Raw genomic sequence first — 23200 nt, 5'->3', positions numbered from 1 at the left:
AGGGAGATTAAGTAACTTACCTAAGATCACCCAGCTCTTTCACATTACACAGCCAGGTTTTGAGCTGAGGTCTCTCTGGCTCTAGAATCCATGCATTTTTCACTGCCACATGCTGCCTCCCTGCCAAGGCCTTGGCTATGTTGTGATGTAGAATCTTAGGAGACGTGTAGCTCCAACAACCATGTCCAAGAAATTTCTAGTTTATCACTTTTTCTCCCCAGGGCCAGCTGGAAGAGAATCGTGGAGAGATAAAAATCAAATTCTTGATGTATTACTTCGCAACAAACTCTCTCATGTAGCTCTTTGGCTCTATGTATCTCCTTTCAGGGCATTCCATTGGTCAGTTCATAGTTGAGCAAAGACATAAGGCTGTTTGTTTGAGTGTCTTAATGTGTCTGGCCTGGCTTCTCTGCCTCTTCATCAGAAGAAATGTCCTGACTTGGTCTTTGATTTTTCCTGAACACAGGAAGCTTCTGAGAACCAAATAAACATATTCCAGAAACCTTGTTTCTTTGTGGGAACATGGAGCCAATCAAATTGTGATTGAGGACTCTGAATTCCAACATCAGCAAATCGTCTAAGTGATCCTAGAGAATAAGTGTAAAAGGGAGTTCTCCAGATCTTGCCAGGGGGCAATAAAGAGGTAGGAGGAGCCAGTCTCCTTCAACTCAAAGGAGGTAGCTTAATAGCTATTTTTTCAAAAAACGCAACTTTTTCTAATGAGGGAAAGAAACTCAGAATGAATAGATAGCTGGAACTGCCGTATCATTCCGAATAAGATTGTTAGTCATGTGAGCTGGAAAGATGGTCAGGATCCCAAATCCCTGAATCTTGGACCGATTAGGTAAGTCACGTTGCAAACTGTAAGGCAGTGAGGGGGGCTGCTGAGAGAACAATTGATTTTTAATGTTATCTAACTCCAGCTTCAGCAACCAAAAGCTGAGGGAGGCAGAGACTGACTGTTTCATTCCTCAGGGGTCAAGGGACAGAATGTTTCCGTATGATGGATTAAATTTTTGTAATTTAAAAAATTTCCTCCACTTTGAAAAGAAAGATTGCCCTAAATTTAAGGTCATTTTCTATTGGGGCCAATGTGGTAATTAATGTCTCCCGCTGGGAAAGAGCAGTATGCTCTTCAGAAATCCTGGTGAGTTAGAGGCTGGAATCCTGGGGCAGAGATGGCCAGCGATCAGCCTGGTGAGAAGCTGCAGGCCCTGCCTATACATAGCTCAGCAGATGACATCAGACAAACCTTGTTACCAAGCTAGCCCTTGCTCTTGCAAAATCTAGCTGAGTAGTAGTTATAGTTTTCAGTCCTTGTCAACATTGGAAGAAAATTTCATTCAAAGAGGAGATGTAGGGAAATAGGTTCTTCCTATAAAAGACCAAAGATGAAGATGTTATAGTCTTGCAGAGAAGATGAAAAAAAAAAAAAAGCTATTACAAACAAATATAGGTTACATGGAAGGTTTGGTAGGAAATTGACAATTATGTTTTTGTGTAATTGGATACGCATCTTTGCAAAGAAAGCTAGGCATACAAAATTCACATTTAGGTAAGATTCCTGGCACACAGAAGATACTGAGAGGCTAGCTAGCAATTAGATGGACTTCCATCTTGGAGGAGGCTGGGTGGGAAGGTTGCTACACTCAACAGAGTAAGACAAAAATTGTACAGTCAAAATCACCTTGAGTTACTTAGAAAGGGACCAGGATGGAGACAGGCAAGCCATGTCTCACTCAGTCCATCACAGCCAGCTTTTCCTTCAATGCAAGAACAGATCACTGTTTCATTGGTTAACTACCAGATGAAGTAGTTGGCTCGAGTTCACAGGCCCTATGTTGCATGAGAAATCCTTAAATGTTAGAACCACCTCTCAGCAGGGAGATGCTTCCACACAAACCAGGTGGAAGGAGAGTGACTGATGGAACAGCAGATTCATGTCTCCCAGTTCAAGCCAGGCTGCGGTATGTGCTCATTGAATGCCCAGCACACCTGCCAGCCCATTTAAATTTCTCTCTCTTTACCAAAGGCCTTTAGCTGCAATTGTGTTAAATATGCATATGCTATTACTCCACTGATACAGTATTATATTCTCTATGTCATTGCCAAACCCTGCAGTACTTACCCTGAGCATGAAAAAGTAGGCTCCTGATCACAGGTACCGAGATGGAAACAATGCTTATTTTGAATGAGAAGATCTGTGTGACAAGGGAATCCTAAATCTACGTACGGGCAGGAAGTTATCAACTGCTGCTGCTGAGGGTCACAAGGCCATTTTGGAAAAGAATACAGAGAGACCAAAATTGATAGATATTTGTTTTTATTGGTGCTGCGCATCCTCTTTGGAGCTAAGAGGGAATGATACTGATGTACAAATGACTTGCCGTGGGAATCTCATCTGACTCCGCAAATGTAAGGGTGTAAAATCTTCATGTTTTGATCTCTCCTTAGTCCATTTATGTTTAGACATAATTTGAAAGCCAGCTTGGCCCTTGTACTTTCTAATCATGTTAAGGTAAAATACTCATAATGAATGCAGTATGAGTTTCAAGTGAGCCTTTCAGATTCTGAGTGCATCCTAAGTAATCACATGCTTTAGGATAAAGTAAACATACGCATTTAACTAAGACGTGCTTTTGTGTATGTGTATGTCAGGGGCAGGGATAGGTCTCATATAAAATTCAATAATTATGGTTTATCTGGAGTTTATCTGGAAATTGCAGGGGTCAAAAGACAACAAAAGAGAAAAAAAAGCCTACTTTCGGGAAATCTGTAACTTAAAAATACTCTGAGAGTGGTATACAGTTTTATAGTAGTCATGAGAACTTCCAGCAGCTGCTTCAAATCAGCTGGCATGTCTGGTGAATGGCATTCCCATGAAAAGCTCTGTCGTTCTTCAGTCTTCCTCCCACAAATCTTAGTCTTGTTTCCAAATGATGCTTCAGTGAGGATGTAAGGTCCATGACCTCTATGGTTAGTGCCGTCCACTCAGGCAGCAGGACCCTGATAAACTGTAGGGATGTGTGAGCATACATCATGGGGTGAGTACCAATGTTTTGGAGGTTTTTAAGAAGATATTTGAATTTTTGCCCCTAATCAAGGAGAAGGGTTTTGTCATCTGGTTTACATTCAAGAACTAGTGGCTCCTCATTCAGAGAAATATACTTTCTTCTGGGCTAGGAAACCTCATCGTGAGACTTGAGATATACTGGTTTGGAAAGTTTCCTCAATTTTTCCTGGCTTCGAAGTCCCCGGCCTCGTAGTGGGATAAGGCCCATTGGAGGCAGATGAATCTGAATAAGAATAAGAATAATGATAATATTAAGAATTATAATCATTGCAGCAGCTTATATTCATTGAGGATTTACTAAGTACCATGCTCTCTGCTAAGCACTAAATCTACACTGACTCATTAATCCTTACACACATTAATCCTCACAATAATCTCATAAGGAATTATTCCAGTATTTATAGGTAAGAAAATAGAAGCTTAGAAATTAAATAACTTGCTCAAGATTATACATTAAGTGGTGGAGCCAAGATTTGAATCCAGATCTGTGTGAGTCCAGAGCTTGTGCTCTTCTTTGCCATATTGCCTGCACAGAGGAAAAAATGATCACAGACCACACAGTGAGATGAGAATCCAAAGAAGGTGAGAAAAAAAGTGTGTGTACAAAGATGTTCTGTGCTTAGTGGAAAAGTGGGACCAACCTAAATGCCTACTAAAAGGGTACTGGTTAAATTATGGCCCATTCTTACAACAGGATACAATGCAACCATTTAAAAAGATGGAGCAGAGATGTCCAGAAGAGATAAAGTAAAATAAGTAGGCAGTAAACAGTATGCTCAGGATCCCATGTACTTTAAGTAAAGAAAATGTACGTACATGAATATAGGAAAAAAGATTAACAGATATATTACCAAACTATTAGGTTGAGCCAATACAACATAAAATCGCTGTTTTTGTAGGTCAAGAGTAGAATACTGGCAATTTCATATGGTCCAGTCTAACAGCATCACTTCCACGTGGTGAGACTTTTTGGCAATTTGCACTGTCTACCTTATGCATCCCTTTAATGTTTGAACTTTATTCTTTTATTACCAACAAACCTGTCTTTTATAACAAGAAAAATAAAAATATTTCCATAAAAAAGGTGAAAGTCAAAAAAGAAAGCTATAAAAATGTGAGCTGGCTTTCCCTTCCATATGTGGGAAAGTTGTACAAGTAGGAGAAATCAGACATTCATTGACATTCTAGTTTGTTGTGATGGGTTGGCGGCATGCAAGGATAGCTTATTTCCAACATGCCTCCCACAGGAGCTCTAGACTTCTTGGCAAACACTAGCCTTCTTGGTACACATTCTTGGAAATAACTGGGTTGACAAGGATAAGTATCCACCATATGTTAACTGGAGTCACACTTACTGGCCTTGGATAAGGAATCTGGTAATGCAGTCCAATTTCAATCCTGGCTGTGCATTCATCTATACACTGTTTAATCAGGTCTGTGTCTGTGAGCTATTAAAAGAGGAAAACAGGTGAGGCTATTAGCATCTTTCTAATGCTACATAAAGTATAGATGTACATTTTCTTAAACTTTTTCAGTTCACCAGCCAGGAAATTAAATATGGATAATTTGAAATCTCAAAAACAATTTAATATAAAATTTACTGTGGATTAAATTTTTAAAAATTATTGAAATAGTAATACAAGCACAAGGTAAAAATGACTCAAATAATACAAAAGGACATAATAAAAAGCGAAGTCTCCCTCTTGCCCCTGTCTCCTAGTTTCTCTTCTCAGAGACAACATTATCCGCAGTTTCCTGTTTGTCCTTTTGGGGACATTCTATGCATATGGAAGCATATATGTACATACTTAGTTTCTTTTTTCTCACACAGAATGATAGCTCACTTTGTTCTCAACCTTGCTTTTTCTACTAACAACTTGAAGCTCCTATATTTACACGTATAGAGCTGCCCCATTCTTTTTAACAGCTGCACAAAATTCCAGCATAAGGCTGTATCATAATTTAACCAATCTTCTACTGAAGGACATTTAGGTTATTTCCAATCTTTTGCCATTATAAACAATTCTATTATGGATTCCTCTAAAAAATTTTTTGGCTCACCTGAAAATATATCTAAAAGATACATTCCTAGAGAGAGAACTGCTGGGTCACAAAGTATATGTTCATGCATTTTTAATTCTCACAGATATTCCCTCTAGATTCAAATTACCGTCTAGGAGATAGCACCAATTTACATTCCCAGGAATATTCTATAAATTACATTCCCACCAACACTGAAGGAGAGTGCTTCTCCACACCCTCCCCATGGTGATCAAACTTTAAAGTAACCCAATTTTAACTTACTTCAGCAATGCTGTCTACAAAGCCCCTGAGTAAGATATTGGAGAATGATCCACCTCTTATTTTGAACTGTAAACTGTCTTGCTCATTAGTAAGAGGAAGAAATGACTTTTGAAATTCCAAAATAGTCAAATCATGGTAGTCCAGTTTCAAGTAAAGGAATGAAAAGTTCATTCTGAAAAACAGAAAACCAGGTAGGAGAAGGGAAGAAACACTTTCATTCCGAGGATGGGAAATGAGTCAACACGTGGCTCTGCTAAGAGTTTGCAAGTGGGCCTCAAAGCAGAGCTGGGATTGCATCAGCCCCAGATGACAACCACAGTGAAGTCTGGGCCGGCGTGGCTTGGAAATTCCAAGGGCATTCCTGTCCTATGGTACCTCTTGGGGCAGAGGAGAGTTCCAGGAACTGCAATGCACAGAATCACAGCTGAGTCCCTTGGGGCAGAGGCTCAGCTTTCTGACCTCTGTGCTTCTCAGAAGCTATTGTTCTGGGCCAGCCCTGTGGCTTAACGGTTAAGTGCCCGCGCTCCGATGCTGGCAGCCCGGGTTTGATCCCGGGCTTGCACTGACGCACCGCTTCTCTGGCCATGCTGAGGCCGCGTCCCGCATACAGCAACTAGAAGGATGTGCAGCTATGACGTACAACTATTTACTGGGGCTTTGGGGGTAAAAATAAATGAATAAATAAAATTATATAAAAAAAAAAGAAGCTATTGTTCTAATGTCCACCTTGAGAATAGATTTCCAGGTTCCCATTTGCCCAACAGGATTCAGAGCAACTCATGAGATACCTTTGGATTATTATTAAGCTCTTACAGCAAGTGAGGTTAGAAGAAACTACTTATGTCCGCATAAGGAATTGGGGAGGAAGAAGCCCCTGATAAAGATATGGTTAAGGGGGCTGAGGGCTCCTAGGGCTCCAGCTGCCCATCTAAACAAGTTTGGGTTAGAGTTTTCCAAATTCACTCATTCAGAGGCTGCCTGCATGATTTTGCCATATCTATATACCATACCATCTATACTAATATTGAACTTTTTCTTTAAATGTACTCTCTCCTAATCACAGAATTTGTGAAATTGTCTGATATTCTATTTTCTTTCTAATATATGGTAAAACAAGTATATATCTTAAAATTAAAAACCCATGCACCCCCTACCCCACGCCCCCAACAAAATAATCTCACTCATGTACCATCACTGGCACATACACCTCCCTCTGGCTCAGTTGGGCCAATTCAAACAGAGGCAAAGGAAGGATTGATTATTGCCATAACTACAATCCCAAAGGGTCTTGAGCAGTCCTCAGGTGGGTGAGCCTGCAAAGGTTTACTGGGCATGTACTACTATGATATCTTCAGCACCAGGCTGGACACTGTGAGGCCATGGTCCCTGCCTTTGCCTATCAAGGTTATTACCTGGGCAGAACAACAACTCCGACACAGGAAGCTACAGAAAAGGCAGAGTGGTATATAATCAACGAGGGCAATGACTGCTGCAGACTGCTATAGAGGAATTCAGAATAGGAACAATTATGGGGTGGGGTGAGGGCAGAGAAATTGAGGAAGACTTCCTGGAGAAGGTCAATGAAATCAAAGTATTTGTAAATGCTCATTAATTTAGTTATAACCACAGGGCAGGGCCCATGTAAGACATTGTCTATGTGCTCGAATAACTGACAATCTGTTTGGGGAGACCACACCAACATAAATGAAACAAACAAGAAGAAAACGAGAATATGACTACTTAGGAGTAGGTGTAGGTCAGTGGTCTCCAAACTTTTTGATCGTCTACTCCTTTCAGTAAAAATTTCTGAGCCCACAGCTCCCATATACGTATTTATACTGATTTATAAATGTAGTAATAAGTTCATTAAATGTACCAATAAGTTCATTATAAATATACACAAAATAGATATTTGTAAAGAATGCAATAAATAAAATAAGTTGCAATATTTTATTTCCATTCCTCAGAGGACTGTTCAAAGACCTCAGAGGGTACATACACTCTGCTGTGGCACACGTGGTCTACACTAGGAGCAGAAAAAGTTTGGAGAAGCTGGAGGAGGCTCAGAAGGGCGGAGAGAAGCTTCACAAGCAGGCTGGCCTTATAAAGCAGGGAGGCTTCAGGGATTCCAAGAAGGGAAAGGTACTGTAGATTGGGAGGGTGTCTTTTGTAGCGCTTATCCCAATTGTAATTTTACATTTCTTTCCATATAACTCTGAAACACCTTTGAGGGACCCTGTCTCAGTTTTGCTCATTTTATATTCCCAATGTCTAGTCTGGTGTTTGGCACGTGGTGGGCACTCAAATATTTGTTGAAGAAAAGAATGAGAGCAAAGAGTTGCCGAGTGGCGACAGGAGCTATGACAGAAATGGGCAAGCTGGGAAGGGGAGGTGTTCCTGTGGAAAGATCAGTTCTGCTTTGGACCATTATGCCTGTGGTTGGGGCCTTCAGGTGGCTGGTGAGAGGCCAAGGCTGGGTATCCAGATATGGGAGCCAGAACCATAAGGTGGTTGCACGCTCCTCAGGCCTCAATGCAGAGGGCTGACATTGGGCTGACATTCAGCAGACCCCTATAGCTGGCAGGAGGGTGTGGGGAGAAGACAGGGCCAAAAAGGAGACAGAGACAGGGGTCAGAGAGGGAAAAGTAAAGAGACTAGACTGTCAGGAAGTTTCATGAAGGGAACAGTGACAGCGTTGAATCCATGAGATCAATGAGAAGGAGGCAGGAAAAGTCAAGAGCTGAAAGCCTCTTTCCATGCTTACTGCCAGACAGTCTTCCTACGGAGCTAAGAGCTAATGCTTTATGGTTTGTTGGGATGGGTCAAATCAAGCCTCTTATGAATGGTTTTCGGCTCCCTGGGGTCTGGGTGTGCTGTTCCGTTAAAACTCGCTAAAGGAGGCACTATTTTACCCAATTCTGTGGTCCCAAAGGGCAAACTCAGTCTGCTAGCCAAAGAGGCTTGAGTTCAAAGCTAAGTTATGAGGGGAACCCTGTGTCTTAATCCTATTCTCTTCCCTCTGAATGGTTTATAACTTGGAGGCTTTGAATAACTTCTGAATTGAAAAAGAAAATTTAACTGTGCAGCTCCTGTGGGAGCGGTCGGCAACAGGCCCAGTGTGTAAGGAAGTGCTCCTCTCCTGAAAATTCTCACTGGCCTGACTCGTGTCACCTGGCTCATGGGGTCTTCTGAGGATGCTGAGCCACTTACCAGCTGGACTGAGACCTGAAACAAGCGAGAGAGCAACCCGGGCTGGGCTCTGCTCCCCAGTGGTTGGGCAACCTAGCTAGGCTGTGCCTCTGGCCCCTTCTTGCCCCATGCTCTGTCACTGCGTCTTGTGCTGCTCAGTCCTCTCAATTTTAGGACAAAAAAGAAATGAAAAAACACCACAAGAAATTGTTCTCCTCCTTGCAATCTCCAACTGGGGCCGACTTACATTTTTATTTTTCTGGAACAGCATTCTGGCTTCATTTACTATGTACTGTTTTTCTTTAACGGTGTCTTCCATCTGCCCTGATGCCGCCTGCCATTTCCTCGCAAGCCTGAAAATTCTGCGGTAGAGGCCAAGAACTTCTTGTCGTGTTGCTGTTGTCATCTTCAGTCTCACCAAAATAGAAGAGGGAAAATTTGCATAAAAATTCAATTTGACAGTAGGCAGCTAGGCAGATGTACATTTTTTTAATCAAGCTCTTTAATTAGTCTAGAAATAATTGCTCTTTCTCAACAGATCTGTTTGGTAGCATGGCCAGAACGGCGCTGGAATACCAGCTCTCTCTCAGCTGGTCTTGTGCACCATCCCACAGGTGCCCGTTGTTCAACCATGCCAATTGCAATGACAGCCATTTTTACAAACATGGTAAAACCAAAATTCATATTTACTATTCTTTAAACTGGTAAATTCTTTACCAGAACATCTTAGGAATGATGCTTCTAGTGTGTATTCTGGTAAAATTATATCACTAATCTGAGTGCCTAGGAGAAGGCACATTTAGGATAAGTGAATTTTCTAATTAAGTCAGAACTTGCATTTATTGCAGGGGTTGCAAACTCAAGTGCCTCTGGGGCCTGGTAGGTAACAAAATGAGGGAACCTGGCTGGATGGGGACAGTGGCCAACTGGAGAGGAGTGCCCTCTTGAAAGGTGACAGTTGCTACTCAGCCCCAGCCAGCTGCTGCCATGTAGAAATGAGGGCCTAGGAATGCCAAATTTCTTTTTATTTATTTATTTATTTTGTGTGTGTGAGGAAGATCAGCCCTGAGCTAACATCCATGCTAATCCTCCTCTTTTTGCTGAGGAAGACCGGCTCTGAGCTAACATCTTCTGCCAGTCCTCCTCCTTTTTTTTTTTCTCCCCAAAGCCCCAGTAGCTAGTTGTATGTCATAGTTGCACATCCTTCTAGTTGCTGTATGTGAGACGTGGCCTCAGCATGGCCAGAGAAGCGGTGTGTCGGTGCACCCCGGGGATCTGAACCCAGGCCGCCAGTAGCGGAGCGTGCGCACTTAACCACTAAGCCACAGGGCCGGCCCCAGGAATGCCAGATTTCTTGATAGCTTAACAATAAATAGGTAGGAATCCAGATTTTTAAAATATGAAATCTCAAAAAAGACGCATTCATGGGGCTGGCCAGGTGGTGTAGTGATTGAGTTTGTCCACTCTGCTTCGGTGGCCCAGGGTTCGCAGGTTTGGATCCCAGGTGCAGACCTATGCACGGCTCATCAAGCCATGCTGTGGCAGGCATCTCACATATAAATTAGAGGAAGATGGGCAGAGGTGTTAGCCCACCGCCAATCTTCATCATCAAAAAGAGGAGGATTGGCAACAGATGTTAGCTCAGGGCTAATCTTCCTCACACACAGACACAAAAAGACACATTCAATATTTTTGAAAATATGAGTACCATGAAGGCCAAACAAAATAAGTCTGCAGGCTCAATTCCACCCAGAGATTGCAACCTCTCTTTTTAGTTCATCATAACCTTGTTGAAAATATTTCTGAAAATTGTTGGTCTACTTCCTTGTCCACATAAGAACTGTACAATGAGTATAATAGAAGGTCTTTCTGATTACTGAAGATCTTGTAGGCCCTCTGGGTTTTTACTCCAAAACACTTTTAATTTCAGAGGACTTGGCTAAATGAGAACCAACCTAAGTATATTCCCTAAAGCTAACTGTATTTTTAAAAATTAAATTCCTGTCATCTTTAAGTTATTTTTATTATGAAATATTTCAGATATACAAAAGATATAGAGAATAATATATTTAACAGCCATATATTCACAATGGACCTTAAAGAATAAATTTATATATAGTTGAAACCCCCACTGTACCCCTTCAAAATCAAATTCTCCTTCATCTCTCCTAGAGATGAAATCCTATCCTGAATTTGTTATTTATCTTTCTCACACATATCTTTACACTTACCATTGTATAGTATTGCTTAGCAAGTTTAAAAATTTTATATATATAAAAGGTACTATGTCCTTCTGCAATTTTTTTTTTTTTGAGGAAGATCAGCCCTGAGATAACATCTGCCAATCCTCCTCTTTTTTTGCTGAGGAAGACTGGCCCTGGGCTAACATCCATGCCCATCTTCCTCCACTTTATATGGGACGCCGCCACAGCATGGCTTGCCAAGCGGTCATCAGTGCGCGCCTGGGATCCAAACTGGCGAACCCCGGGCCGCCGCAGCGGAGCGTGCGCACTTAACCGCTTGTGCCACCAGGCCAGCCCCTGCAATTTGCTTTTTTGCTCATATTTGTAATATTCACCCATGTTGTTACATTTAGCTCTAGTTGATACATTCTCAGTACTGCAGTTCTGTCCATTGTGTGAAGATATCCCAATATACTTGTCACTTCTGTTGATGGACATTAGGTGTTTCCTTTTCTTTTTTCTACATATTCAAAAACTACTTCTTTACTATTTATGTCTACATTTAAAAGAAATTCAGGGAAGATAGGGAAAAAAGTCCCACTACTGGAGGGTTCTGATTAGTCAGAGTTAGGAGAATGAATACTGTACTCTCTGTAACAAAAGGGCAGGCTGGGAAGACAAGGAGGACCGATTTGGCGAGTGAGTAGCAGGGCCAGGCACTGGGACACCTCATTATGAGTCCCGGGCTATCCTCAAACAGGCTCATCAGGATCGGGAAGTAGGCTGCTCATCGCCTTTTGGGAACACAACCCACTCCCAACCCAAGCGGGAGGGGTAGTACATGGCGACTGCACGCTTTAGGGTGGTCCTTCCTGAGCTTGTGAGAATTTGGACAGCTAAAGTATGCAGATGAGAGCTGGAAGGAGGTGTGTTTATCCGGAAATTCTAAGCACCTGCACGGAATTCGTCTTACAAAGAATTTTTCTTTCGAATATGATTGCCCCTCCTACGTATCCTGACCCTGATGACCTTTCTTGAGCAACGAGGAATGAACCAAGGCTTAACCATTTGATGAAAAGCTTGAAAGCACTACTTCATCCGATTCAAAAGCTAAAAGGGCAAAAGTTATATTCAACACCAATTCTGATGTCCACGATGCTTAAAAGGAATTCATAAAAACCAAAAGAGAACATCATGCTTTGTGGCTAATCGTAATCAAAACCCAGATGAGATGATGACATTTTTCTTGGTAAGGAAACAGGTTTCTGAGTTTCTGGCTCTCCATAAAACTCCATGGTTTCACATGAAAATACGTGAGTCAGTTCCTGTGAGGGGCAGGGAGTCTGTAACTAACTTCTATTAACGATTGCTTCACTTCTCTGTCATTAACAGACAAAACTTCCTTGACTGCATGACACTTGGGGAGGAAAGTGAGGGAGGTCTGGCATATTAAAACAGCAGCAACCTTCTCCAAAGTCTGACTTTAATTGGTTTCCTTCTACTACTCTAAGAACCACAGCTTCAAACTGTAACTGATCACATACCATAATCTGATACACAAGCCCTGCAGTGAGGGTACTCAAGGTAACAAGCAGAACTAACGACTGGTATTTAATAGGACTATTTTCAAAATACTTTAATTAATGTTTAAGTGTTTTGAAAATTAATCCTCAAAGGGAGATGAGTGATGTCTCCCTCTCCCTGTCCAATATCAGGTGACCCAAAAGGAAACCTAAATCCCAAAGATTTCCAGAGAGAAGGGTCTAAAGCTGTATTCCCCATGGTGTACTATTAAGTAGTCTGGCCTATCACTTCCTTCCAAGTCTTGAGAGAAAAGGCAAGTACAGAAAAATGCTTCTTTTGTTCTTTTCTTATGGACTTCTTTTAGTTCTTTGAGGGAATCATGTTCTTTCTTACCTTAGGGGTACATACCCATCTGTTCCCTCTTCCTAGAAGGCTCTCCCCTGACCCCCTCCTGTTTACCTGACCAACCCTTAGTTATCCTTGAGTTCCCAGTGAAAACATGGGTGTCTCAGGAAACCCCCTCCCTCCCCTAACCACATGATCAGGTCTGTCTGTCGATCCTTCCCATGGCCCCTTGTATTTCTTCTTTGTAGCTTATCACTGAGTAATGGTTTGTTAATGTCTGTCTTCCTCCAATAGACTCTAACCTTTGTGAGGACAGTAATCACATCCATCTTATTTATTGCTAAGTTCAAAGCACCTAGCAAGGTACATAATTGGAATTTTGTTTGCTAAAGAAATGAAAATATCTCATGCTACAGAAAGCTTGTGATTCTAGAAACAAAATCGGAAATATAAAAAAACTTTCAAAAGCTCTTTTCCCTTTGGTTTACATTTTTGTCTTTGTTCCTAGGAAGCACTTGTTTAGAAAAAGTGCCTTTTCCTTAAGTGTTTTTCTTCCCATGGATTTAACGCCTTGAAACCAACATTTATTCCCCTAAAACTATCAATGATCTCCCTCTATTGATGCAAGGCCAAGGAGTCCTTTTCCTTCTTCACTAGTATCAGGGGTTCACTTGATGCAGTGGGGTCTGCTGGGATTGTCCCACGGGAGACATCAGGAATATCAAATGGTTTAGAGGACCACAATCAAACTGCGGTCTCAACTGGCCATGAAGTCTCTTCTTATAGAATTTTTACAGTTAAAGTTTTATAACTTTTATGCTGAGACTGACATTTCTTCAAACTCTGCTTCATATTACCTCCTTAACCCCAAAAGCCCAGAATGAAGAAAGATAAGAAATACAAAGTGTGCCTGGAAGGAAATGTGACTGGAAACTGGCCTCTTTTTCTTAAAATTGTACCTCACATATAAACACAGTACTGAGATAAAATGAGTTACCAAGCATCTACCATGTGCAGCCTGTGCCACTAAGAAAAGGCTGACAAATGCTGCTGCCAGTGCATTGTGGCCTCTGGTCATAGTTGGGAGAAGTTTCCCCTACAGCAGCTGTCCCAAAGACTGAGTGGGGAGGTGATTTTTGATGTACAATACCAATATTTATTTTCTTAGTTGTGATTCTTTTAATGTGTATTAGAAGAAGAGCCCATCAAACCCAGGATTGAAAGTGATGTCAATTTTATACTGATAGAGAGCTTCCTTTAAGTAAATGTATTATAAAATTTTAAAAGCTGGTTTAAAATATAGGTAAGTAATAGCAAAAATTGTGATGTGGAGTCTGAAAAACAGAAATTTGGAAGGTGCTGCTCTCAGCATCCTGCTGTGTCACACCCTGCTGTTTATCCTGGCTGACCTTCCACTTAGAATGCCTCTTTTCTGCCAGCCACCCCAGCCCACCTAGTAGACACCTATTTCCTTTTTTTAATCTTCCCCCCAAAGCCCCAGTAGATAGTTGCATATCACAGCTGCACATCCTTCTAGTTGGTGTACATGGGACACGGCCTCAGCACAGCCAGAGAAGCAGTGTGTCGGTGCGCGCCCGGGATCCGAACCCGGGCCGCCAGCAGCGGAGCGCACACACTTAACCGCTAAGCCACGGGGCCGCCCTAGACACCTATTTCTGCTCAAGCTTTTCTAGAGCTCCCTTTTCTCTGCTGCTATCATAGCCAGCTGTTGCTCTTTTGCAATTTCATTGTCTTCTCAGAGTCTCCGAATTCCTGGAGGGCAGGGACTGTGTTTTGCTCATTAGAGTAATAATAATAACAGCTATGGTTGCTTTGCATAATAATAACAGCTATGGTTACTCTGTGCAGAGGCTTTGCCAGGTGCTTTACCATATTAACTCCCATAATAATCACAACAATCCTGTAAGGTAGATACTACCATTACCCTGTTTTACGAACGAGGAACCTGATGCAAAGAGAGGTTAAGTAACTTGTGCAAGGTCACATTGCTAGGAGTAGGTGGGGCCAGGATTCAAACCCAGATTGGAGTCAGAGCCCAAACTTTCAACCACTGAATAGGCCACTCAATCTCAGTAACTGTGGCTGAATGGCTGTTGATTGCTTTAAAGAGCTTACCTAATTGTGACAAAGGGAACTAAACAATCCTATTCCCTTCCTACAAGGAGCAAAAGACCATTTTTTTGCACCTTGATATGAATTACAATAACCTTTTTATAAGGTTTCCCATATACCACCTGCATCTCCCCCTCCTCTGCAACTGCCCTTCTTCAATATTGTGTTACACCCTAGCACCCCTAAAGGAGGCTGTGCACTTGGCCAGACTGCTCTGCTCTTCTGATCCCTGCAGCAACCCTGTCCCCAACACTCCAAAGGGAGCTGACATCATAGAAAAGACAGTAGGGCTCATTACAGTACTACCACCCTACGGGCCTTACTCTTTCCTCCCAAGCATCCATCCATCCATCCATTCAACATTTATTCAGTGCCCACCATGTGCCAGGCACGTGCAGTTTTAGGGATAGAGTGATAAGCTGCCATGGTCCCTGCCCTCCTACAGCTTATATTCTAGTGGCAGAGGCAGATGATATACAAGAAAAACGAATGATTTCTGACAGTGATACGTGATCTCAAGGAATGAAACAGTAATACGATGCAAATGAGTAGAGGTGGAGGTTATTTTATTTTGAGTAGTCAATGACATTTGAGCTGAGTCCTGAACAGTGTGAAGGAGCCTATTAATGGGAAGAGTTAAGGGGAAGGTGATGGAGGGAAGAGGAACAGCAGGAAGAAAGGCTATGAGATGGGAACCAACTTCAATGTTAATGCAGGGAGAGCCTATGGGGCAAGTGAGGCCACAGGTGGGCAGAATCCAGCACAGGCTGAGAGGGTAGGCCTTGGAAAGGAGTTTGGTTTATAGTCTAAGAACAGAAGGTAGACATCGGCAGATTTTAAGCAAGTTGGAGTATCACGGTCTGATTTACATCTTTTAAAATCTGCTGGATTTCAAACTATATCCTAAGCAGTTATGATTTTACCAATCTTGCAGATGGTGAAGAGTCTTGCCTAATGCCACCTAATTGACAGAAGAGTTGGGATTAAGAGTCAAAAAAGCGGGATGATTATTTCTCTGACCATAAGCTTTTCCCTGTTTTTATTTTAGAGTCAGTAATGAGGACTCATAACAGGCAGTGATCAATCTCCTAAAAAAAAACACCAAAGCACCACCCACTCACCCTTCCACTCCCTGTTGAGCGCAAGTCTGGGTAGGCTCCAAGAACCCACTCTATACAGCACATCCAGGCCCTTGGTATGTCTAGATTTGTTTTACAGGAGGCCTATGGGAAGATATGCTAGCTCTAGGGGCTTCATCCACTTCACCCTTTTCCCTACTTTTGGAACAATCTCCCCCACCTTTGGAAAGAGCATCACAGCATGAACATTAAGGACTTTAAGAGCAGAGACGAAAATTCCCTTTCCCCAGATGAAATTTATAGAAGTATGACTCTGGTCTCAGGAATGTCAAAATTCCAAATGTTGGACTCTCATGAGGCTTTCCCTTCTACTGAAGAAGTGTTGCAATATAAACAAGGGGCAGAAAAGGCAACAGGAATGAACTGACTTTCAAGCCCCAGGTGGAAGGAAAGACTCTGTCTTTCAAGATCTGCCCCTAGGTGGAATTTTTTTTTTCTCTCATTATAACCAACGAATGTAATGTAGTCAAATTTTTCTCCCAACTACTTTATAATTTTTAAGGGGGTGCGGGGGGGGGGGAAGCAGTGAAGGGGGGAGAGGGTGGAGAATGTGAAACTTGCCCAAGAAAATCATTGTCTTAGTGTTCACTGTTCACCAGTGGTGGCCTGTCCCATGTCCTGCTGCCCTATCTCCTTAGATCTGCGACCCCTTCTTTTTGCCAAATGAAGGCCCCAACTCACACAACTAAAATATTCCTTCTTTGCTTAGCTGCTGATTCTCCTCCTTTGGCTTCCATCACTTTTTGCAGGGTGCCTTCGTCTTCACACTGGGACTGGGTCAGCATCCTTGCCATGTGTTCCCTGGCTACCTCTAGCATACCCCTATCATAATGTTCCTCCTACTCTATTGTAATTTTCTGTTAAACTTACCTTTCTTCCTCCACTGTGTGTGTTGTGGTGGTGGGGGGAAGAGAAGAGGGTTGGGATTACGTCTCATTCATGACACTACTAGACTTGGCACATAGTTGGAGGTTGAAATATATTTATTGGAAGAATAAATTTATACACACAGAATAGTCACCGGTAATGTCCATTCTCATCCTGAGATATATGTGATGGTATTTGGACCAGGTTTCCTAACTGAAGACCCTAGAGCATTTGCAAACACTAATTAACCCTCACAATGATGTTTTCAAGAGCGGCACTCTGTGTGTCAGGATAAAGAATTGAGGACTCAGTGTTATTTGGGGAGGAGGTCTTATCAGTTCCATCTAGGGCAGTATAAAATACACAGCTATAATGTAACCCTCACTCTTAAGTTCTATAAAGACCAGTTAGGGTCTGTCCACTGGAATGAAATGATTTACTATGCTTCCGTGAAACTTAGAACCATTAGGAAAATGGGGTTCTCACACTTTTTTTCTTGAAAGACAATCTTTTTGGGGGAATAAACGATTAGGTGTCAAAACCAACCCTGAAAATTAAAGTTTTTGTCATTTGGAAAACCTCTACGGAATTGAAATGCTCTCATAATGCCAAAGCAAACAGATTTTCTTACCCTGATAGCAGAGAAGAGAATAACTGTCTTGGTTTTAGGCATTCAAAGTTTTTCCACACGTGTAAGGAAAAGGAGATGTAATACAAACAATGAATTAACGGGCTCTGGAGTGGGCAAACCTGGGTTTGAATCCTAACTTCACCACGTTGGGCAAGTTATTAAGCTTCCTGAGCCTCGGTTTCTTAAAATGTAAAACGGTAACAATAGAACCTTCTTCAAAGGTTGAAAGGATTATTTATGAGATAATCCACCTAAATCACTTAGCATCAGGAGTTAACATAGGCAAATGTTACCTGAATAGGAGGAAATAAAGGAGGAACAATTAGGCCTCTTTTATCTATGCTAAGCTTTGTCCGCAGAGGAGGGAAAAGAAATGTGTTGCTTGTTGGCAAATTTACTGCTTTGTGGTAGCAATGGATTTTCCTAAATCTGTTTCCCTCTGATCATTAATAATCCCTGTACAGCAAAGGGCTATTGTTCTTCAGTATGAGTAAATAACCCTGTTGGAGGCACTGCTTATCTTCAGACCACAGCTCATGCTTCTTACTGGAAATACAATGCAGGTGCCAACACCAAAGGCATGACCAGGCTTCCCTTCCTATTTTCCTTCCTTTATCTCTTACCCCTTGCTTATCCTTTGCTGTTCTTTTCTCCTAGATCTGTTATACCCCCTACTTTCTGGCATACATCCATATCCTATACGGTATCATCCTTACCCAAATCAAATAACCTTCAAGCTAAACTGTGCCCCACACATCTCTGTCCTCTAGCCTTCCTCGCCTCCATACACACACACACCACGGACTTGTTTCCTGTCCTGGCTTCAGTTTTTGGTTACTAGAATCCAAAAAGGGAAGTGTAATGCCACACATTGTTTTGCAGATCTCAGGATATGCTTGTGCGGCGTACTTAATCATACCACAGCTATTCTCTGAAACAGCATCTTTTTACATAGAAAGTGACAATATGGTGTGTCAGAGATAGAGGGCAGGGAGGAGAGGGTAGATGGTATTTTTATTTTACTTAAAGGAAAAGAAATTAGGGGAGGCCCTGTAATATGGGAAATCTTCAGAACACAAGGAAAAACAGAAAATATTGGTGTCTGAAAGACTTCTAAACTATCCCAAACAAGATCATATGAGGCAAGTACACTCATTCTAAATATACCAGCACTGGAGCACTCAAAAGATTATACTTGTCAGGGGAACTCCAATCAGGCTATTGTAACCAAGAGATATACAGCTATCTTTGGAAACCAAGTTTTGGTTCCTCAATTCAAAATAAATGGAAGTATCTGTTTCCTTATCAGCATATAAGAAAAGATAAAGACAAGGTAAGGGTCAATCAGAGGTGGTGGGAACCAGTTACCAGAAGTAGGAGGTGGTGTTAGAGGGTGAGGGTGAGGGTGTGTGTGTGTGTGCGCGCGCGCACGCGTGTGCGATGGAAACAGATGAAAACTAGGTCAACGCTAATGATCAACTCCAGTCATTCATTCATAACTACCCAGGATTTCAACCCCTCATGGGAACTAGGGAAGTTAGAGAACACAAAACACTTACATTTAAATTAACATTTAAATCCTTCCTTTGTGATAATTTCCTAAGGAACTGCATTAAGAAACTGACAAAAAGGGCTGTAGTTATAACACTAGATACAGCTGCTTTCTAGCACCTGACCCTTGATCGAACCATCTGATAAATAACCTCATTCTGCCCAGGGGTTCCTGCCTTCACAACAGTTTTCAAGTACCCTCCAACTATTGAATAACTATCAAATAAGCAACTTTTCTCATCTGCAGAGGCACTGGAGCTCCTTACTAGACATAGTTCCTTGAGAGCAGGAGCAGATTGTTCACCTTTATGCATCTGGAATGATTAGCACCCCCAGAACCTTCAAGTTCCTCCAGTCCAGCACTGACTGAAGAATGTTCTTCAATGATGGAAATATTCTATATCTGTGCTGTCCAACAGGGTAGCCACTGGCCACATGTAGCTATTGGGCACTTGAAATATGCTAAGTGCATCTGAGGAACCGCATTTTAAGTTTTTATTTTATTTAAATTTAAACAACTACATGAACAGCACAGCTCTAGACCAAGAATTGCAAATCAAATGCCCACAGGGGTCAGGCAGGTAGTGGAAGGGAGAGGCCTTTGGCAAACTTGAGCACTGAGCCACAAACAGAGGGGGAAGCAGCTCATTGGCTCCAGTTCACTGTTGCTGTGTAGGAACCTCAGGCTGGTGTTGCCAGATTGTCTCATTTCCAAATGAAGCTGAAAATCTGGATTTTGATGTCCAATTTTTAAATGTTGGCAAGTAAATTTAAAAAATAATTTAAATCACTTTGTGGGCCGAACAATATGTTTGCAGGCAATATCTATTTTGCCAGTTGGCAATCTCTAATCTAGGCCAACTCCTTCAGCTCAAAGAAAAAGGCCTTATCCAAGGCCACTCTGCTGGTCAGTAGCAGATCCAAGATTGAAACTCAGGCCTTCTGACTCTTCTTCTGATGCCCTTTCTAGATTTTATGAGATTGACCATATGTCGATTGTGGTGGCAGTGGCAGTAGCAGCAGGGACAAAAGCCCCTTTGTCAGAAGCTGTGGAAGTCCATGGCTGATATCTTATGAACACAGTGTTCCTACCTAGCTACAACCACATGCTGGGCCCTATAGGCAAGGCTCTGTACCAGGAGCCAGTAGGACACAAAGAAGAAATAGTCCATGGGGGAGCCAGACATACAAACAATTAACAAGCAAAGTCAGACTTGCTATAATGGACACAAACCACCTGCACACAAGTCCAAAAGCATTGACAACCGGGAGAGAGAGGGAGGGAAGGGACTTGAGCCAGATTTTAGAGGATAGTAGAAACTGGCTAGTGGAGGGATGAGTCTCACTAATTATGAGGGTGGGTCTCATTATTACAGGATATTAAGGGGGCCTCCTTTTATCTTTGAGGCCTTGTCTGTACAAGTCTCTTTTGCTGGTTTCTCCTTCTCTGGGTAATCTGTAAATTTAAAGAGCCCCAAGGAGTTTAGGGGCCTTTCTCTTTATCTACACCGTCTTCTTAGGTGATCTAGGAATAAACCTCTACATTTATTACCTCTATGACTTTTCCCGACTCGTATATCGAACTTCTCGACAACTTCACCTGGATGGTTAATAGACTTATCAAATCTAATATGTTCAAAAGAGAACTTATGATACTCCCTTCTAAACTGTTTTCCCTTAGGAGTCATCATTGGTTGCTCCCTCTCCCATACACTTCACATCCAATTCGGCAGCAGGTCCTGTAAGCTCTACTTCCAAAATACATTCTGAATTTAATTCTCTCCATTTCCAATGAGACGGCAACACTACCATCACCTCTCCCTTGGCCAGTCACTGCAACAGCCTCCTAACAGGTTTGACTACTTCTAGCCCTCTCTATCCAGCAACCAAGAGTGATTTTTTAAAAAATGTAAACCAGGGCAGGTCACTCCCCTTCTTAAAACCCTCTGGTAACATAAGAGCCAAACCCTTACCTTGGGCTGGATCAGGCCCTGCCACTTCATTACTGACCACTCTGACCCTTGTTCTTTCTGCTCCAAGCCACCTGGCCTTCGCGCCGTTCCCTTCCTCAGAAGCCTTTCCGTTGGCTTTTTTCTCCACTTAGAAAGCTCATTCCTCTACTTCCCTCTTTTTCTCAGATCTCCGCAAAACCTGGCCTCCTCCGAACAGCCTTACCCGATTTAGAGTGGCCCTCCCCCCAGCTTCTACGACTTCTACGACTTGGGGGCATTTCTCACTGTCTGATATCTTCCTTATTGATTTACTTTTTAACTTTCTCCTGGACTCGAATAAAAAGTCATGGCACAACGCCTCCTTTCGTGGACCAAAGGAATTAAGAAGCTGGTTCTCAATGTCCTAAAAAGTCTCCGTAACCTGTACAGATCTCATTTGGGTCAACCTTCCCCAGCTAGACGCCTCCTGCCCCCGGCATTGCCCCTATTAATCTCCCATTTACATTCCGGGATCCAAAGGATTCAGAAAAGTCTCAGATGGACCCCAAACAGGCATCTCGGCGTCCCCAAACCAGGCCTCCCCTTCCTGGCCCTCGGGCCGCTTCCCTTGGTAGGTTCCCGAGGCCAAAGGCGATGACACCCAGCCGCCCTCGAGAGGCTGGGGTCACACAGGCGCGTCTCCTAGCAACGTCGCACTCCCCCCACCCCCATCCCTGCCCTTGGGGAGCCAACCCCTTCCCCCAGTCTCCCGCGCCAGGAGTCAGCGTCTCCATCCCCTACACTCACTCTGCGTCAGTCCTGCCTTCCCCACCCACAGAAGCGCCGCAGCCCCCAGCGGGCTGGGAGGAGGCGGCGCCCGGAGCCCAGCTGAGCCGCAGTCCACGGAGTTCGGGCAAGGTCCGGTAGGCCAGGCCGGACCAAACCACCGGGCTGACCTCTGTGGGAGCATTAGTCCTCGGTCGGGGGTCTCGAGCCTCCCTCAAACTTAACTCTCGCCCACCCTCCGCCGTATACCCAACAATGTAGCCAACTTCATCCTCTATTTTCCCTTTACCCCTTTCGCTATCCTTCCCCCCCATTCAAGCCAAAAAAATGGTCTAGTCCAGCTCCTCCTAGCCTTCCCGCCGGGTCGCTAGGTCTTTGCCCTTACTTGGCGACGGCTTCGTACGTGTTTTCGTACGTCGTGACGCAATCTTCCACCCGTTCCCTCCCCGCCCCTTTCTATTCTCCCTCCTGGAGCGGGCGGCCTGCGGGGTTACCGGAAGTGATGATGCAGGAGGCGATGGAGGGGGCGGGGCTTCGAGGCGGCCGCCGCCGGTGGGCCGCAGATGAAGAGGAGGAGGCGGCAGTGGTGGAAGAAGAGGCGGAGGCGGCGGGGGTAGGGAGCCTGGAAACGCGAGCGGGGATGGTAGGTGGTTTGGACCCGCCGGGCCGCCGTCGTTTCCAGAAAGGGTTTGACTGGAGGAACCTCTGGAGCAGCTGTGAGTTTGGGGAGGGGGTTGGTGGTTGAGAAAAGGGGACGCATTGAGAGATGAAGGGGCGGGGGTTGGGTACCTTCGAGAAGGGGGGGGTGGAAAGGGAGGAGTGGAAATCAGCTCCTTGTCTGGACTGGTCCCTCTGGAAGAAGAGGCTGTGAGGGGAGCCTGTGGCGTGTCAGCCGCGGGGCTCAGAAAACTTACCTACTGTCCTTGCCACCCCACTGCCAGCACCCCTCAACCCAGGGCCTTGGGATCTGGGGGCCGGAGCTACCCTGGAGGGGTGCAGACTCTGGTCCTATGCCCCGGGTGAGCGCTGTGAGGTAGGAGCCCAAGCGAGAGGTGGTGGGTGAATCTCCAGCTCCCTCCGCCCTCATTTCCCTCCCCACCCCCATCCTTCTCTAATCATTAACAGCCCCGGAATTAAGGGGCTCAGACCTGAAGGCCTTTCTATGCACCTTTGCTATAAACGATAACCATCTGTGCCTGAGGTAATGGGGCTGGAGGCCTTGCTTGTGTCCTGTATAGGAAGTGGGACGGGGTGACAAATGTAATTGTTTTCCATTCCGTCTCACCCCTCATCCTCCCTCATGCACACCCCTCCTTTCCACTTTAGTTTTCTGTGGCTAGGTGGTAATCGTGGTGTTTTGTCTTTTTTTTTTTTCTTTTCTTTTCTTTATGGCACTTGGTTTTGGTTACCTCTTTTGAATTTGGTGTTCAGCCTCTATCCCAGATCTTAACTGCAAGCTTTGTAATACTTCAGTTACAGGCTGTGTTACACTGGGAGTACTTCTCAATATCTGGTAGCTCCCGATTGAAATGAGCATTTTCTCC

The 23200-nt window shown here is 43.5% G+C and overlaps 2 protein-coding genes across 7 annotated transcripts in view; one reads left to right on the top strand and one right to left on the bottom strand.

The window, feature by feature from the left end:
* Positions 1 to 2306: 2306 nt before the first annotated feature.
* LYRM1 (LYR motif containing 1) lies at positions 2307 to 22657 on the bottom strand. 4 transcript variants are annotated; one of them, XM_058569906.1, is made up of 4 exons: positions 22571 to 22657; positions 8814 to 8979; positions 4429 to 4521; positions 2307 to 3296 (listed from the first exon to the last, which is right to left on the bottom strand). In XM_058569906.1, exons 2-4 carry the CDS (start codon positions 8970 to 8972, stop codon positions 3180 to 3182), a joined length of 369 nt encoding a protein of 122 aa, XP_058425889.1. In that variant the 5' UTR covers positions 8973 to 8979; positions 22571 to 22657; the 3' UTR covers positions 2307 to 3179. The 4 variants fall into 4 exon arrangements, with proteins under 4 accessions (XP_058425889.1, XP_058425887.1, XP_058425888.1 ...); XM_058569904.1 differs by lacking the exon at positions 22571 to 22657 and adding an exon at positions 21678 to 21918; XM_058569905.1 differs by lacking the exon at positions 22571 to 22657 and adding an exon at positions 20913 to 21553.
* The window catches only part of DCUN1D3 (defective in cullin neddylation 1 domain containing 3), a 36820-nt gene continuing 35897 nt past the window's right edge, over positions 22278 to 23200 (top strand). Inside the window, exon 1 of one of the 3 annotated variants that reach the window (XM_058569902.1) lies at positions 22278 to 22299. The gene's annotated coding sequence lies outside the window, so the exon portion shown is untranslated. Of the gene's footprint in view, positions 22373 to 23200 lie in introns of all 3 variants that reach the window. The other 2 variants (XM_058569901.1, XM_058569900.1) reach the window with 2 other exon arrangements.

The sequence above is a fragment of the Diceros bicornis genome, chromosome 26 (assembly GCF_020826845.1).
Source record: "Diceros bicornis minor isolate mBicDic1 chromosome 26, mDicBic1.mat.cur, whole genome shotgun sequence".
Taxonomy (NCBI): Eukaryota; Metazoa; Chordata; class Mammalia; order Perissodactyla; family Rhinocerotidae; genus Diceros; species Diceros bicornis.
Note: the sequence above shows the minus strand (reverse complement) of the source record. Positions and strands in the feature narration are given on the sequence as shown.

What these genes read in the sequence shown, in the direction of transcription:
- LYRM1 (XM_058569903.1), bottom strand. Translation starts at nt 8,848, where the DNA reads ATGAAGCCAGAATGCTGTTCCAGAAAAATAAAAAT. An exon ending in TTGTAGACAGCATTGCTGAA is followed by an intron (nt 4,522 to 5,377) that starts GTAAGTTAAAAT and finishes CTCTTTTAATAG; the next exon opens with CTCACAGACACAGACCTGAT. An exon ending in AGATTCCTTATCCAAGGCCA is followed by an intron (nt 3,297 to 4,428) that starts GTAAGTGTGACT and finishes ATTCTTATTCAG; the next exon opens with ATTCATCTGCCTCCAATGGG.